Here is a 16103-nt window from a genome sequence, read left to right on the forward strand (position 1 = left end):
TATTTCATTAAAAAAAGAAAAACTTTTATAAAATAAATGTTAAGCCCTTCTTGTGTCATTCTTAGTCCTGCCTTATAGACTATAAAATATGTAGGTGGGTTATTATTCTTTGTTTCATGATTTTATTAACATTTCAGAGACAGACCAAAGCCAAGAGATTTCGAACAGAGAAGTTGCTCATACCATTCTGTAGCCTGAAAGATGGCCCCAACAAAACAAAAGAAAAAAAATAACCAAACCAAGAAAGCTTCCAGCATCCTTTTCCTTTCACTAGCTTGATATCCTAGGGCCTACACAGGGATCGATGAGTAGCCTACAGAGTACCCTCGTGGCACCGATAATATTCATCTCAGTTGAGAAATTTGGACTTGGCTGAGCCCATCTGCTCTCACTTCAGGCTAAGGTTGCCTTGCATTTGGGAATCGCACTGTCAGCTTGGTTTAGAATGTTACATGGGTGAGGCATATGCTTGTCCTTACTGCCCAGGAAGATGTTGGCATGAAGAAATGTGAAGCCTCCTGACTGAAGCTGGCATTTATAAACTCTCCTCTTGTCTTCTCTTCTAGTTACTGTGACAGTGGGAGGCAAGCAACACCTGCTTGGACTGTATGACACTGCAGGACAGGTACCTTTTTGCTATTTTGCTTCATTGAGGGTTTGGGGGGTGGGGAGAATGATCCATTTGGCTAGACACATGGAGACTGAGAGTACAGATATTATTACCTCTTCTGATCACTCAGGACAAATTTATTGTCTATCTAAATGAGAACCAAAGGCATATTCTTAATATCTTAATAACACGGATAACTACAAAAAACTAAATCATTATGTTACTCAAGGTGTTGGTAGGCAAATACTCATTCATTCATTGATGGATGACCATCAATAACTAAAATAATGAATTTGGCCAAGAGTCTCAAGTTCTTCCTAACCACACCAATTCCAGATTGGGATTAATGAGTCAATTTTATGAATTTTAGTTTCACCCATTTTTTTCACATTATATTCTTTGCCCAGCCTTTATTTGAATTGGCTAATGAGCCATGGAAAAGTCCAAAAAGAGACGGAGAATGAGCGGGGATAGGGTAGGGAGATGGATGAAGTGTTGGGAAGAAGAAAAGCCAGGATCCTGAATGGTTTCCAAAAGTGAGGGTCGACCCCTGAATAACTGGAAGTTGACTCTAAATTCTCTAAGATTCTTGAAATACTCTCATTTCTGTCAGAGATGTGTCTTCAAGTTGGAGAATGTGGCCAACCAATAATGGAAGGCTGTAGATTAGAATGAACCCTCAATATTTATTCAGTTAGCACATGCCTTACTTGGATGAAAATGCCACCTCATCTTTCTTTCCTTGCACCCCACACTCCACTATGAAAAGTTTCTAGTGTTACAAAATTCATGGGTTAAGCAATTGATGGCTGTGGCCCAGTTTCTTTGATAGAGCTTTTGTTACCATTGGGTCATTTATTTAGGTCAAAATCAGCGGGTTGTTCAGTCTGTCCAAACTCATACATCTTAAGTCCTTTGGAGTGAACACTGACCATGCTCTTTCCCACTGTGAGCTTCCTGGTAATTGTTCTTTGTAGTCATGCATTTGTCTGGGCCTTTTTTTTTTTTTTTTCCACAATTATCTGGAGATACGTCTTTTTGCTCAACTTGAAAATTCTGTACTAAGAAAAATAATAATAAATGGCATTCTTTGGGGGATTTCTGTGTGCATCTGCAAGGACCATGTATAAATGTCTGTGGGACACCAGAGGCTGATGTTGGGCAGGCCAGGACAGTGGGGAACCTGGAAAATCATACACCAGACTCAAGACTCCTAAGAGTTAGTCAGTTACCCATCATTTGCAGATGACTGTTTTAGCCATCTACTCTCAGGAACTGGGGAGTGCAGGAGACTTCTCATATCAATATCAAGACACACAACCAGGAAAGGATGCTCCAAATGCCTAAATTGGAAAACTGGTTTGGCTCCTCTGGGTTAAGGTACAACGGCCTCAGTGTACCTGCTGCTTGACTGCCCCTCCACCAGAAAGCCTGCCGGTGATAAAGGCACACTGCTTTTTGGACCGAATCTGCCTACTTTCATTCAGTCATCTAGTTATTAGGGTTTGCCATTCATCAGAAACTCATAGCCCGAAAGGGACAGTTTATACCCTTCATCCCCATACTTAGAGTTTATGAATATAACCTAGTTCGAAAAGTTCAGTACAGCAAAGATTATTGCCTGACTCTGAGTCCTCTCTGTTTCTCTCGCCTTCTGAAAAGCTCCCACCCAGTGCTCCCTTCTTCTGTAGCAATCCATGACAAGTGTTAGCTTCTTCACATTCATTGTCCCCAGAACAACCTCCCAAGCCTCTGTTTAATTTCCAATCCAATGACACTGTTTAAAAGCTCCCGTAGAGTTTAATTATTCTTTCCCACTGCTGTCCTTTTTAGAACAAATTTTAAATAACACTAATATAGGACTTGAAGCTCTAAGGCAGTATAAAAATATCCTCAAACTCCAAATTGAAGAAAATAGAATGATCCAAACCTCTGACACAGAAGAAGCGATGGGCACTGATAAAATATCACAACAAGTGGGTTATAAATATTTCCTCAACTTAATGCTTTCCTCTAATGCTTTCTACCAGCTACTTTGAAAGCTCAAAGGTGGACAAGATTCATTGGGGAGCATGCAGCTTGGGGTAAAGAAATCAGGACACATCTTAAAGTTCCTTCTAGGCCTAAAATTCTATGATTAGGACTTTTCACAGACTACTTCAAGAAGGCCTAAAAGACCTAGAGTAATTAAACAAAATGATTTGAGGCTAGACCCAAGGAAGATCTTCCAGTAGCAAAGGATCATTAAATATTGGTGTGAGTTACACTAAAGGGTAACATGTAATTCATTTTGTATAATAGTGGTGATTCTCAAACTTGAGCAGACATCAGAATCATGTACAGGTCCTTCTAACACCCAGCCCCTGGGCCCACTTCCAGAATTTCTGATTCTATAGGTCTGGAATGAGGCCCAAGAATTTGTATTTCTAACAGGCTTCTTAGTGCTGCTGCCACTAGTCTATACACCATATTTTAGGAAACACTGTCCTGGGGGTGCCTGGGTGGCTCAATCTGTTAAGCATCTGGCTCTTGGTCTCAGCTCAGGTCTTGATCTTAGGGTCATGAGTTCAAGCCTGGGGCTGAAAAAAAAAAAGGAATCACTGTTTTGTAACCTTGCCACTCAAAGTGTGGGGTCCACCAGCAACATCGACATCACCAGGGAGCTTGCTCGAAATGCAGATTCTCAGGCCCCAGTTCCAGCCGATTGACTCCGAAAATTCATTTTAAGAAGATCCCCTACATGATCCTTATGCAATAAAGTCTTTGGTGGTCAAAGCATGGCTCTAACAGGAGGATGCAGCAGAAAATACTCCTTACCTGAGTTGATCCCCCTGGTTCTATACCTCTGCCAATAAGGCTTTGGGACACATTTTACTTAGAAACATGATCCCCAAATTTCCACTTCCAGCCTCAGGCAAGATCCTCCACTGTCTCCAGTTATATCCCAGCAAATGTCACTGAGGTCACATGGTTAAGGAACATTCATCTAATTCAAAAATACTCATATGGTCAGAGTTACTAAGAGGTGATCCACCTGATTAATCCCTGAACCACAGAAAAAAGAAAAAAAAGTCTCTGAAACCAACTCTAGAATTCTATCTTGCTGTAATTGAATAATTAGATTTTCTCACATGAATAAACCAGGAAGCAGTGTCCCTCATCTTTGTCTTGAGCTAATCATGGGTCAGAGTTAGTGAAAACAACCTCAAGGGGCACATATTCTGCAAAGCAAAGTGATAGGAACTTGGCATTACCACCCTCAAAGTTAGCCCTAGACAAAACAATTTAACCTGGCTCCATCCACATTGTCATCCCTAGTGTACCTCGGTCACCACTGCGGCCCCCACCAGGCCCACCTGAGGCATGCTCCTGGCCATTCAGAAGCGCGCCAAGCACTTTCTAAATGAGGTCACATGTATACACTCCTATCACATGGCAGGTCCTACGCAACATGCGCTCCCTCCCCAAATCCCTAAAACAAACACATATTTGGACTTTAAGTAGAATCCTTTGAAAACAAAGTCTTCAGCACTCTGGTTCATCTGTTAGATAGAATTCCAAACATTAAGTTAGGCAATGAGGGAAGGGATTCTTCACAAACTGACTCTGCATATTACCCCTCAGCTCACACCAAAGAGGCAATAAGGCTGGGCCTGTAAGCCAAATCTATTGAGGTCGTGCCAGGTTATGCTGTACAGCACATGCCTCTAGTAGTGCATTACTGAAAATTTTTCTGAAAGGCATTTCTAGAGCTCAGATCTTTGGCTCAGCTACAAAGAGTCCCAGAGCCGACTTTTCCATGACATACTTGCAGGCCAGTATGTTTCAAGTGCGTCATTAGAGACCAAGTAGAGAACAGGATGCTGGGGTGGGGATGCTGCAGCAAAGCCTGGGCATCTGCCAACTGAGGAATGCCAAGCTGGGGGACCATTCGGTCCCCGGTCATGGCTCAGAGCCAGGCATCCTCTCATCCTGCTGCTGGCCACCTAGAATGGAGCCAGCCATAGCACTAAGACATCTTGCCTCCTTCTGTCAGTGGGCCCTCCACTACAAGAGCCATGTGGGCAAAACTCTACTCAGACTGTGGCCCCTCAGGCCAAACTCCAGGATAGACATATCTCAAAGGCCATATTTGCAAAAGTGGCAGTTGGCAGCACCACCAGGGAAGAGTGAGAATCTCCTGGAATCAGGAGCTGGGCTTCTCAGCAGGGTGAACCCCCCGGGTTCTTGGCATACAAGCCCCTCAGGATAGGGGGTTGTCTGTATGTTGGCAAGCATGGAAGGGTGTCTGTCACTGAGAAACCACAGCCCCGAGCATCTCGGTGGTCACCAGTGACCATGGAAGTGTGGGAGTATAAAGGCCATCAGCCACACCTCTCCCTGAGCCAGGACTACACACTGCATGTCTTCATCTGCTCTGGTTTCTGAAGTGCCTCTGTCCTGAAGAGTTTGAAGAGGCCCATGAGGCAAGTATAATTGGGGTTCATTAGTGGCAAACCAGGGTCCACTTGGAAGGACATGAACCTTCCCTTTTGCTATTGTCTGACCCAATGGGGCCATCTGGAGCACAGAATCTGGCATCAATCCTCCATGGAAAGTTTGCCTAACGCCTCAAAACAAATGTTTTTCCTCAATGAGCCACTCAACTTTTCTTGCTCATATGTGCCTTAATGTGGTTTTAGAAGTGTGCAATCCGGAGATTAGAAAGAAGTTTGCTCACATGACAAGTTATCAGTAAAAGTAACCTTAGGACACAATCTTACTTCTCAAATTATAAAAGAATATGGGGTTGTAGGGACATTGATTCAGAATGCTATTGCTATTAGAGTATGTAAGCACGTGGGTCCTGTTACAATTCAGTTTAGAAAAAGTTAATTTCAGATTCAGCCCTGGTATCCACTGAGGGCAGGGACACTGCAGCTGTTGTTGACAGGATGGACTCTTGACCACTAAAGAACTTAATACATTCAAGACGTTGCTCTAAGTGGTCGACACATACTAATATTTCATCCTCAAACAACCCTATGGGGCAAGCACTGTTATTAATCTCATTTTACAGATAAAGAAACTGAGGCAGAGAGAACTTACCTACTATCACACAGTAGTCACAGGCAGTGCTGGGATTTGAACCCAGAGAACATGTCTCCCTAGCCCATGCCTCTTAAGCACTATGCTACACTCCCACCCTCTGGATGTTGCTCACATTTTCCAAACCAAGACTGACAGATAGGAGAGTACTTATGGGAGAATTATGAAAATGAGACTTATGCTAAAATCCAAGATAAATGTCACTAAACCCAAGAGGACTTGGAAGCAGAATTCTATTTCCAATTGAATATGCATCAGGGATAGATGGGCTTGGGGAGGAGAGACTCAGTACAACTCTCCTTGTCACTCAGAGTGTGATCCCTGGACCAGAGCATCAGTATCACCTGGAAACTTGTTAGAAATAAATTCTCAGGCTTCATCCCAGACCTGCTGCTGAATGAGAAGCTGCACGTTAACAAGATTCAAGGGGCCCTAAAGTCTGTGAAGGAATGGTCAAATCGTTTCTCTTCCTCACTACCTGGACTATCATGCTCTGGCTGTTCCAGACTATACGGAAGGCGTGTGGCCATCCAGTGAGGCTCCCCTGAACTGCTCTTTCCCAAGAGTGGCCCATAGTCGTCCGAAAGTGCCAGATCTGTCTGCAAACCAGTGCTCCGCCTTCAGGGTGAAGTTGGTACTCAAGAGCCTAAAGTCCCAAATCCCTCCCTATCCCCTGAGCCCCTCCCCATCCACCTCAGCCCCCTTGTCCATTTTAGCCCTCCAAAGCCCTACTCGAGTGGCAATTTTAGATTGAGATGCTGTCTCCTCCAGAAACAGTCAAGCACCAGCCTTCCATCCTCAGTTTCAACATTGTAAGCGGCCTCAAATACCAGCTAAACCACTTAACCACTTCTCAGAGTTCCTTTACATCCTCTCAACATGTGGTCATCCAACCTAGGCTTAAAATGTGCCCTATTGTGGAAAACTTATCAGCTGGTACAAATTCAAATCCCCCAACCTCCCACCACCCGCCCAGCACTCAATCTCAAGAGGACACTTCCCTTTATTAATTCTGAACCCCCTGCCATGTGTCATCGCTGCAGCCTGTGGCTAATGGGGGCCAACAGGAGCCCTGCCAGCCCATGATGTGAGGGCTTCTTTAAAGGTGTTTTTGATTCTGATCAGTTCTGATGAAATCACTCAAGCTGTCTAGAGTTTGGCTTCTTCGACTTTGAAATCAGCAGAGGGGACAGGGAAGTACAGTAACCTGTAGTTCTGAAATTTGAATTGCAACAAAGTCACCTGACAAAGTCGCAAAACAGCTGGTAAAGCCCCTGCCCAGGGCCACAGCCACAGGAGGGCTGCGCAGGGCCTGAAGATGTGCATTCCTTACAAGCTCCCAGGCCAAGGCTGCTAGGCAGCGACCACACCTGGGGAGCCACTGCACTAAAGGATCTCAAAGGCCTCTTCCCGCTCTGATCTGTGCTCTTCCGATTCGGGTAAATAAATATTCTACATTATTATCACAGAGCTAACCAAGAGCAAGAGAAACTTGGCCTGTCTCACTTGCAAATAAATTGAGTGACTTCTATATTTTCCTTTTCTTTCCCGCAAGGGAAGAATCAATTCTTACTGACCTTATCAGCTTCATATAGCTTCTTTAACAGTGCTACATGCACAGGAGAAAATTAATCAAGGTTTTTGACTGGAGTTACACAGCAGAACTAAGGCTTCTACAGAAGAGATATCCAGAATACAGAGCAAGATAAACCCCAGCGAAGGACAAAGTGGAAGGTCACTCAGCTGGAGGGCCTTGGCTACCCTGCCAGGAGTAAAGAAAGGATCAAAACCCCAGACTCCTCTCACATTCTCAATCCATGGGCTTCCTAACTCTTCCAGAATGTAAGCAGAATTGCTTTGATAGCTTCTGGGTATAGAATCAAATAAACACAATCCATTCAGACCATCAGTTATTTGTTCCTACCTTATCTAGTTGTGACACTTCTGATTGTACAGTTTCTGGTTTTAGGACTTTGAGGTTTTAAATATACAGTATCTGCTTCCATCTGCTGGTAATTTCTAGCAATTGCAGGCCACGAATCGATCTAAAACATGCAAGGTCTCACATTTCTTAGATTCCTGGGTAAAGCATAAGTCTGTATTAAGATTCCTAGATAACTTAATTTAAAAAAAAAAAATGCTTAACCTGTCACTTGAGGTTCTGAGCTGAAGCAAATAATGTGGTCACAATTAAGAACCGCTGCTGGATTCGGGCTAAACAATCCATCCCAGTATTTAATAGTTCTGAGACATTAGTTCATTACTGAACTTCTCTAAAACTTAGCTTCCTCTTCTATGAAATATGATTGTGGATGCTACTACCTCTCCAGTGCAACTGTGAAGATTCAACAAGGTAATGCAAGTAAGTGACTGAAACAATGCCTGGCCCTTCGTGCTAAGCCCTTGATGCATCCTCAGTGATTGTGAAGATAAGAACAATGCAAATCAGGTATTCTCAACTCCATGCCAATTCCAAACTGATTAGACTGGAATGCCCAGGCCCTCTTTCCAAAAATTGTTATTTAATTGGTCCTGCAGTGTGGGGAGAGAGGCAGGTAGTTGGCTAGCAGGGTGTCAAGATATTCTCAAATCTCCCCGGGTGATTCTAACAAAAACTCTGCCATAAATGACCCACGGAATAGCCACGTGTTTATTTGCAGGTCACTGCAGACCTGGTGTCAGCCAATCAGTCAACGGCATTTATGGACTGTTTGCTGTGGACAGAGTATAAGTAGGGCATGAGAAAAAGAAAAAAAAAAAAAAAACAGCATGGTCCCTGCTCCATTTATCACAATCCAGATGGGAGGATGAAATGGCAGAGAGCAGGTGGTATTGTGCACAGCTGTAAGTTATGGCCTGGGAAGAAGAGTCTTGGCTTGTCAGCCTCATGGCTGCATCCTAAGGAAAAGCCCCAGAGCAAAAGGAAAGCAGGGCAGAGATGGTGGGCAAGAAGGTTTGGTTACAGGGTTCATGTATAAAGAGAACTTAGGATTTTTCAGCATCCTTGCCATCTTGCCCTGATTTTGGTTAGGTAATTAAAAACCTTTGCTGAGATTCTAGTGGGATTAGCAGTGGTAATAGCTGCAGCCATGTGTTCCAGAGTCCCTGAGGACTGGGCACTTGAAGTAGCTTAACAATAGATCAGCGCATGCCCATTGACCAGAGATGCCATACTCAACACGCTAAGGGACTTCCTTCCAGTCACACGTGTCCATGTATGGACATATTCTCTTATTATAAAGACATCATGAGAGTCAATAGAAAGTTGGCAAGACTGATATTTTTAAATATCCATGACATATTAAGTTTTAAAGATCAAGTGGCACAGCAATATGAACTGTGCAATCAATTTTAAAAAAAAACTAAATACGTGTCTATTCTATCTGTTATATCTATTATAAATATATAATATTCAGGAGGATACTCTTAAATCATAGCTTCCTCTGGGAAGAGATGAAAAACTATTAGAGATCACATAGAAGGTGAAAACAAATTTTCACTTCTACTCTCTGGATTACTCTAGGGAATGTTTGAATTTTTGTAATGAGCATATATGAGTTTTATAGTTTGCTTGAAATGTTAGGGAGAGTAATCAGAATCCTAATAAATGAACTGTTATGTTGTCCATGTCTATGTATGTGATTAAGTGTGAATATGCAGGTTTGGTTGCCCTAAACATGTATAGTATGTGCATGTACATAGTGTGCATACATATATAAAGTATGCATGTATGTAATTGACTACCATGTCAATTGTGGTATGTGCAAACACATATGTATACATAGCATATACACATGGTATAAGTATACAACATAAATAAAATTACTTTTGGCTTATGTGTTACTAAATTCTATGAAGATATAAAATGTTATATCGAAATAGCAGATTTACCTTGGAACCTCCTGAAACACTTCACGTACAAAAGGTACCTGCTGACTTTTTCCCAAAGTTGAGATGATCCAATGTTTTACTTTGTCTTTATCATTTTACACTAAAACAGTATATACACCAACAACTTATGTAACCAGGAACTCTTCACTTAGAGCATATTCTGGTATGAATAGTGTTTGGGGGGAAAAATAATTAATATGGTATTTTATTTATTAGGCCACACAATAGCCTCTAGGTAGACGTAAGAGGAAATCTCAAAATCTGGACTTTAAACTCTCACAAAATACATTTCTACAAAATTGTGGGGTCTGATCTGGCAACAGCTGTTTGCTTTACATTTATAGCTAGCTTATTCTAAATTAAAATTGCATATAGGAAGAGAATTGCTGTGCCTTGGCCAATGCTGCACTAATTTAAATCATTCGATACAGCATAGTTCCAATGCAACAGGATATTGCAATAATCCTTATTGAATTACATACATTAAATGAGTGAACTTTAAAAAAAAAAATGGGTGAACTTCATAGTATGTAAATTATCTCACCGAAGCTGCTAAAAAAAAAAAAAGTTCTCTTTAAGTTCTTTAAAAGGGGGCAATTTATAATCTCTTTACACAAGGAAGGGTGTTTTCCTGACTGATGGCTCCTCTATTTCTAGCAATACCTGGAGGCAACCACCAGATCCCAGGGCTGGGAAGGAACCCAGTCCTAGGGCCCTGCAGGGGAATCCTGGCCCAGGACACTCAATTGTAGGGGAACGCCCTTTCCCAGGCTGCACAAACTCTTTGCTCTTCCTGCAGGAGGATTACAACCAGCTGAGGCCACTCTCCTACCCCAACACGGATGTGTTTTTGATCTGCTTCTCCGTCGTAAATCCTGCCTCTTACCACAACGTCCAGGAGGAATGGGTCCCGGAGTTGAAGGACTGCATGCCTCATGTGCCTTATGTCCTCATAGGGACTCAGGTTAGAGGCGGCGATGGCAGAGATGGTGGGGGGGGTGGGGGGGGAGGGGCAGGAGGGCAGCACAAAAGGAAAGACCCTTTAGGTGTCTCTTGAGCATCCTCTTTCACCAAGAGATAAGAGAGTCTCGGATATATCAATTCGATAGACAGCCCTCTGTCTCTGCTTTTTATTTTAAATAACAAAGTACTTTTTGAAGCAGACACCCTTCTCCAGCCCTGAGCCAGAGGAATGAGGTGGGGATGTCAATCACACTTACTACCTAATATTTTTCATATCTGAAATCTACAATTGCTTGAAAGTCACAAAATGGGTGTGAATGTCAAAATGACTCCAGCAGTCAGAATGAGCACCTGATAACAGGAGCTCCTTAACACCACTGGAGAAGGAAGACAGAAATTGACTCCTCCGTTCCCTTTAAACCTCCTGGTCTTACAGATCTTAGGAGGGAAGTTAAAAACAGATGTATCAGATAAACAAACCTGTGATTGTAAAAGGCTGTGAAGTGTTTTGAAAGCTAATAAAGTTCTATAATTTGAATTTCCAACAGTAAGCCAATTGCACAAATGTGTTCAAGATTGTTTCTACTTTTTTCTAGTTTTGAAAGGATTTTATTCTTTGCTATGTTAAAACTTAAATTACTATCCAAAGACACAGAAATGTAATAATACTGATGGGTTTTATTGTTATCTGTTTCATATGCTCCTATTTTCTATACATCATTTTATACTCTGACAAAGAGAAGTGTTCAAAAATGATAAAAGAAAAGTACTTCCTAGAAAAGATATGGACAGATAATTAACATATCCAAAACTCAGAGTAGAGTTAATGCTTCTATTCTGAAAGATAATTCTTTAAATGCAGTCTTTTACCTTAATTCCAGATGATAATGTTCGACCATATAGGTAAGGCCTACATCCCTGCTGCCAAAATATGTGACAGGACAGAAGCATCTCTGTGCCATTTGAGCCTGCTTTATCGTCGGCGGGCACTGCATTGAGCAATCAGGACTAAACAAGAAGAAACCCACAAATTAGGAAAGCTGAGCAATGTGCTTATAAATGGACCTCTAATAATAGATGAATATATTGGTTTTTCTTTAAAATTCAAGCTCACGTTTACACCCATTCATGTATGCATAGGTTCACATACACAGTGAGATTTTAAAGCAACTAAAATATTTAATTAAATTACCAAAACTAATCCAAATGTATATACCATTTTCAAAGCAGTTCTACCTTTGAAAAGATTAACACGTATTCCTTGAGCAGACCCTTTGGGAGTTCCTCTTGAGGAAGTGCCTTCAGAGCCTGCAGTGACAGTCCTTAGAATATTCCAACAGAAGGCAAATCGTTATCCCCATGAGGGTGAAGACAAAGATGTATTCAGAGCCAGGAAATAGACTATTAAGAAATGAGTAATATAATTTCGGATCAAATGAGGCATCACTGTAAGGTAATAAGACCGATCGATCATCGTGCATTTCCTATAAGCGGGATCTAAAAATAAATAGGAAATTTCAAAAACACCTCAGACAACCTCAGGAGTAAGTCCTCAGCTCTCGGGGGACTTGCTTTTGAAGAAGAAAACACATGGAAAGCCTGCTGTTTACACTTACGAAGAAAACACTTTACTTTTTTAGATGTAACATGGACATGTGTATGTGCCTCCTTAAAGAAAAGTGAGCAACTTCATAGATCTTAAGAGGGAGAGGGGAATCTCTACCATATCACAGTTTAAAATACCTGGTTAGGTCTGAAAAAATATGTGAGTTGGTCACATGTGTATTTTTTTTTTTTTGCCAGATTGATCTCCGAGATGACCCCAAAACCTTGGCCCGTTTGCTGTATATGAAAGAGAAACCCCTCACCTACGAGCATGGTGTGAAGCTTGCAAAAGCGGTAGAGTCAGATTTGAATTTAATTTTAAATATATGCTAAGAGAAGAATTTGGTGTATGATTTGGAATGGGTGAGCTCCGTAGGCTTTTGCTTTAAAGTACGTGTTCGTGGGTCTTCTGTCTGCTTCATGCTGTCCCCCCCCTGTTTTAGTTAGGCTGGAAGGGACCGACCATTTGGTTAGTGTTCTTCCCAGCCACTGTTGTCAGTTTCTTGTTAAGAAGGAAGAAAGGAAGGCAGGCAGGCAGGCAGGCGGGAAGGAAGGAAGGAAGGAAGGAAGGAAGGAAGGAAGGAAGGAAGGAAGAAAGAAAGAAAGAAAGAAAGAAAGAAAGAAAGAAAGAAAGAAAGAAAGAAAGAAAGAAAGAAAGAAAGAAAGAAAGAAAGAAAGAAAGAAAGAAAGAAAGAAAGAAAGAAAGAAAGAAAGAAAGAAAGAAAGAAAGAAAGAAAGAAAGAAAGAAAGAAAGAAAGAAAGAAAGAAAGAAAAAAGAAAGAAACAAACTTGGTGAATTTAAACTGCTGAAGCACTTATCATCTGATTTAGCAACCTTTAGAATATCCAGTTGCTGTTATTTAGTATGAATAAAGTGAGTCATTAGGTATATATTTGTATATCTCACTGCTTATTATCAATGTAATTCATTGAAATGACCCCATAAAAGGCATTTTGTGATTTCCTTGGGAAAAACTTGGATTAGCGTCTGGCAGGGTTATATCTGTTCCCCATGTAATGAATGGCCACTTAGGACACTGGATTATGTCACAAACAGTATCTAGAAGAGTAACATAGAGCAGAAGGTAACCAGTTGGAGAATCCAAGTGGCTGCTGACAGAATAATATCAACTAGCTCACAGCTGGAACTGTTTTCACCAACCTTTCTTCATTCTTGAGAGCTTAACGTGAATGGTGATTCTGATGGGGAAATTACGTAAGACCAAATCTTTGTCTCCCGATTACCACCAAGATGTGTGTGCCAAAGCAGACAATAAAATGGGGACAAGTGGAGGAGCTGTTTTATACACGAAGAGGCTTTTAAATCATATTTCCATAATCTGAGTCCACCTCCTCACTGATTTAGTCACAAACCCACAGACCCGGGCCAGAGGTTTTAGAAATTGTTCTTTTTCTAAAGTAACTAAAGCTTCTAGGGGTTTCTGGGGTGCTCAGTCGATTAAGTATCTGAATCTTGGTTTCAGCTCAGGTCATGATCTCATGGTCATGAGATCGAGCCCCAAGTTGCACTCCAAGCTCAGCCTAGAGTCTGCTTGAGAGTCTCTCTCTGCCCCACCCCCCAGCCCTGCCACTTGCGCGCTCTCTCTCTCTCTCTCTCTCTCAAATAAATAAATAAATAAAATCTTAAAGTGACTAAAGTTTCTAAAGTAACCAACCCTGCAAAATGCATACACTGGGCAGAGAAGGAGTCACCCTTTTAAACCAGTCAAGAAGAATATTACCTACAAATTCATGAACAAAGATGTATGCATTTCTCTTCTTAAAATGTTCTTACAGGCACCATGACTAAGTGATACACTCAAACCGAAGTGAATTAAATAGAATTATGTTTTTATGGTCGTGATACATGAGAAAGTGTCACAAATTGTTGAGACAACACTTCCTACTTCTGTGGATATCATGTCATAACTACCAGTATGAGCCATTCATTGAGTTCTTAGGATACTAAGCACTCTGCAGGCTCGGCCTCATTTCAGCCTCCAGGTAATTTTCTGAAGCACATAGCGTGTGTCTCATCTTGCAGGTGAGGAAATAAGAGTCTTGGGGAGATGAACATGTTGGATTCGTGCAGCAGTTAATCCCCCAAGCAACTCTAATTCAGATGTGGGGATGTCATCCTTGCGTACCTGACCATGGTCTCCTCCAACCATTTATTTTGCCTCCTGTAAAATGGATACATGTCTATAGGTTCCTCAACCTCTTCCTCACACATTCAGCTTAACTTTCCTCCCTAAGGGACACCTGGGTGGCTCAGTGGTTGAGCATCTGCCTTTGGCTCAGGTCATGATCCCGGGGTCCTGGGATCCAGTCCTGCCTCAGGGTCCCTGCATGGGGCCTGCTTCTCCCTCTGCCTATGTCTCTGCCTCTCTCTGTGTGTCTCTCATGAATAAATAAACAAAATCTTAAAAAAAAAAAAAGAAAGAAAGAAACTTCCCTCACTAAGGCGCATAGACAAATAACTCCACCAACAAGTATATGTGATTTCCAGCTATGCATTTTTCACAACGAGGAGGTCCCCCGGGAGAATCAGCATTTTGCAGGAGCTTGGTCTGTGTGCCTCGCTTCTGTCCTAGCGCCACCATCATGTTGTCAGTGTCCTGGCCTAACTTCTCATTTAGGGGGTTGTTTTTCCCTCTGAAAAGAAGTCACTCCAAAGCCTCCCATCTCGTTTCATACTAATTTTAGGAACAATGGCTGAGTTCACCACTTTATTGCCTTTTGCCAGTTTCTCCTAGCAACTGCTCTCAGATACAGAGAGAATCATGTTTAGCTTACGAAATCCAATTTAGAAGAAATCCAAGCAAGAGTTTAACTTGTTTCATCACAACACATGTAATTATAGAGATGCTTTAAGTTTCTCTGCTCCCTGACTTTCCTTTCAAGTAGTTTATAATAACAGCTAGTATCTATGGAGTGTTTGCAGTGCGCTAGGCTTTATGCCAAGCACTTCACATGCCTTGTCTTAATTAATCCTCACAGCAACCCCCTGAGGTGTGTGTATTATTATTTCCACTTTCCTAGAGGAAACTGAGGCCCAGAGAGGCTAAGGTCACACTGCTAGAAAGTGGCAGAGCTGGGATATGAAACTGCTTTTCCCACTATGCTCTTCTTCCCTCCTCTATTCTGAAAAGAAACCCTTAGGTTTGGGGCTTCTTTTTTATACACTGAAGCCCCATATTTTAATGTGCACATTCTTCCCATAGTTTAAAAGCTTTGCACGTTAAAATTTCTCATATCCAATTCCTTTTGCTCAAGACTTTTCAACTTCCAAAGCATTTTTCATCTATCATCTCCTTTTAGCCTCAAAGGGCATTTTATTTTTAAAGGATATTTTAACATCATGCATATTTACAATTCCTTACACTTGTCAAAAGTCAACCACATTTACATAAATATTTTGTATCAATTGATAATAAATATTCATCATTATCTCTCTACTTGTTTTATTCTCCCTCTTCCTGCCATTATTGCATCTTTTAATCTCCAGCCAGCTTTCCCCATTTGCGCACATCGCTACTGCTACTGGGTGTGCTTGTCAGTAACTCACTGACCACCTAGCATGTGCAGGACACTTTGCTACACTTTAGCTCTAAGAATATAATTCTTTGTGCATTCTCTTTCCCAATACCATTTGATGCAACCTAAACATGATTTTCTAAGTTCCAACTTCCTAAGGTATTTCTTAACAAAACATTTTCCCTTTTGCAGCCTTTGGCCTCTTTTTGCTCTGCTATCTTCTTCACCCTGTGTCTTTCTTACTGGTTTTCTCACTGTTTGTCTTTGTACCTATTTCCGGCTGGCTTTGTGACATGCATGCACCAGTGGGTTTAAAGCAGCAAAATTACTGCAGAAATCCTGTAATCTATGTTCAGATACCTTTTTTTTTTAAGATTTTATATATTTATTTGAGAGAGAGAGAGAGAGA

General features: G+C 41.6%; 1 protein-coding gene across 1 annotated transcript in view; it reads left to right on the plus strand.

The window, feature by feature from the left end:
- RHOJ (ras homolog family member J) overlaps positions 1 to 16103 on the plus strand; it is a 79422-nt gene that overhangs the window by 55513 nt on the left and 7806 nt on the right. The window contains exons 2-4 of the mRNA XM_077909565.1: positions 567 to 625; positions 10389 to 10553; positions 12356 to 12451. Coding sequence (XP_077765691.1) covers positions 567 to 625; positions 10389 to 10553; positions 12356 to 12451 — 320 coding nt within the window. The remainder of the gene's footprint in view (positions 1 to 566; positions 626 to 10388; positions 10554 to 12355; positions 12452 to 16103) is intronic.

This window comes from Canis aureus, chromosome 9, assembly GCF_053574225.1.
Source record: "Canis aureus isolate CA01 chromosome 9, VMU_Caureus_v.1.0, whole genome shotgun sequence".
Taxonomy (NCBI): Eukaryota; Metazoa; Chordata; class Mammalia; order Carnivora; family Canidae; genus Canis; species Canis aureus.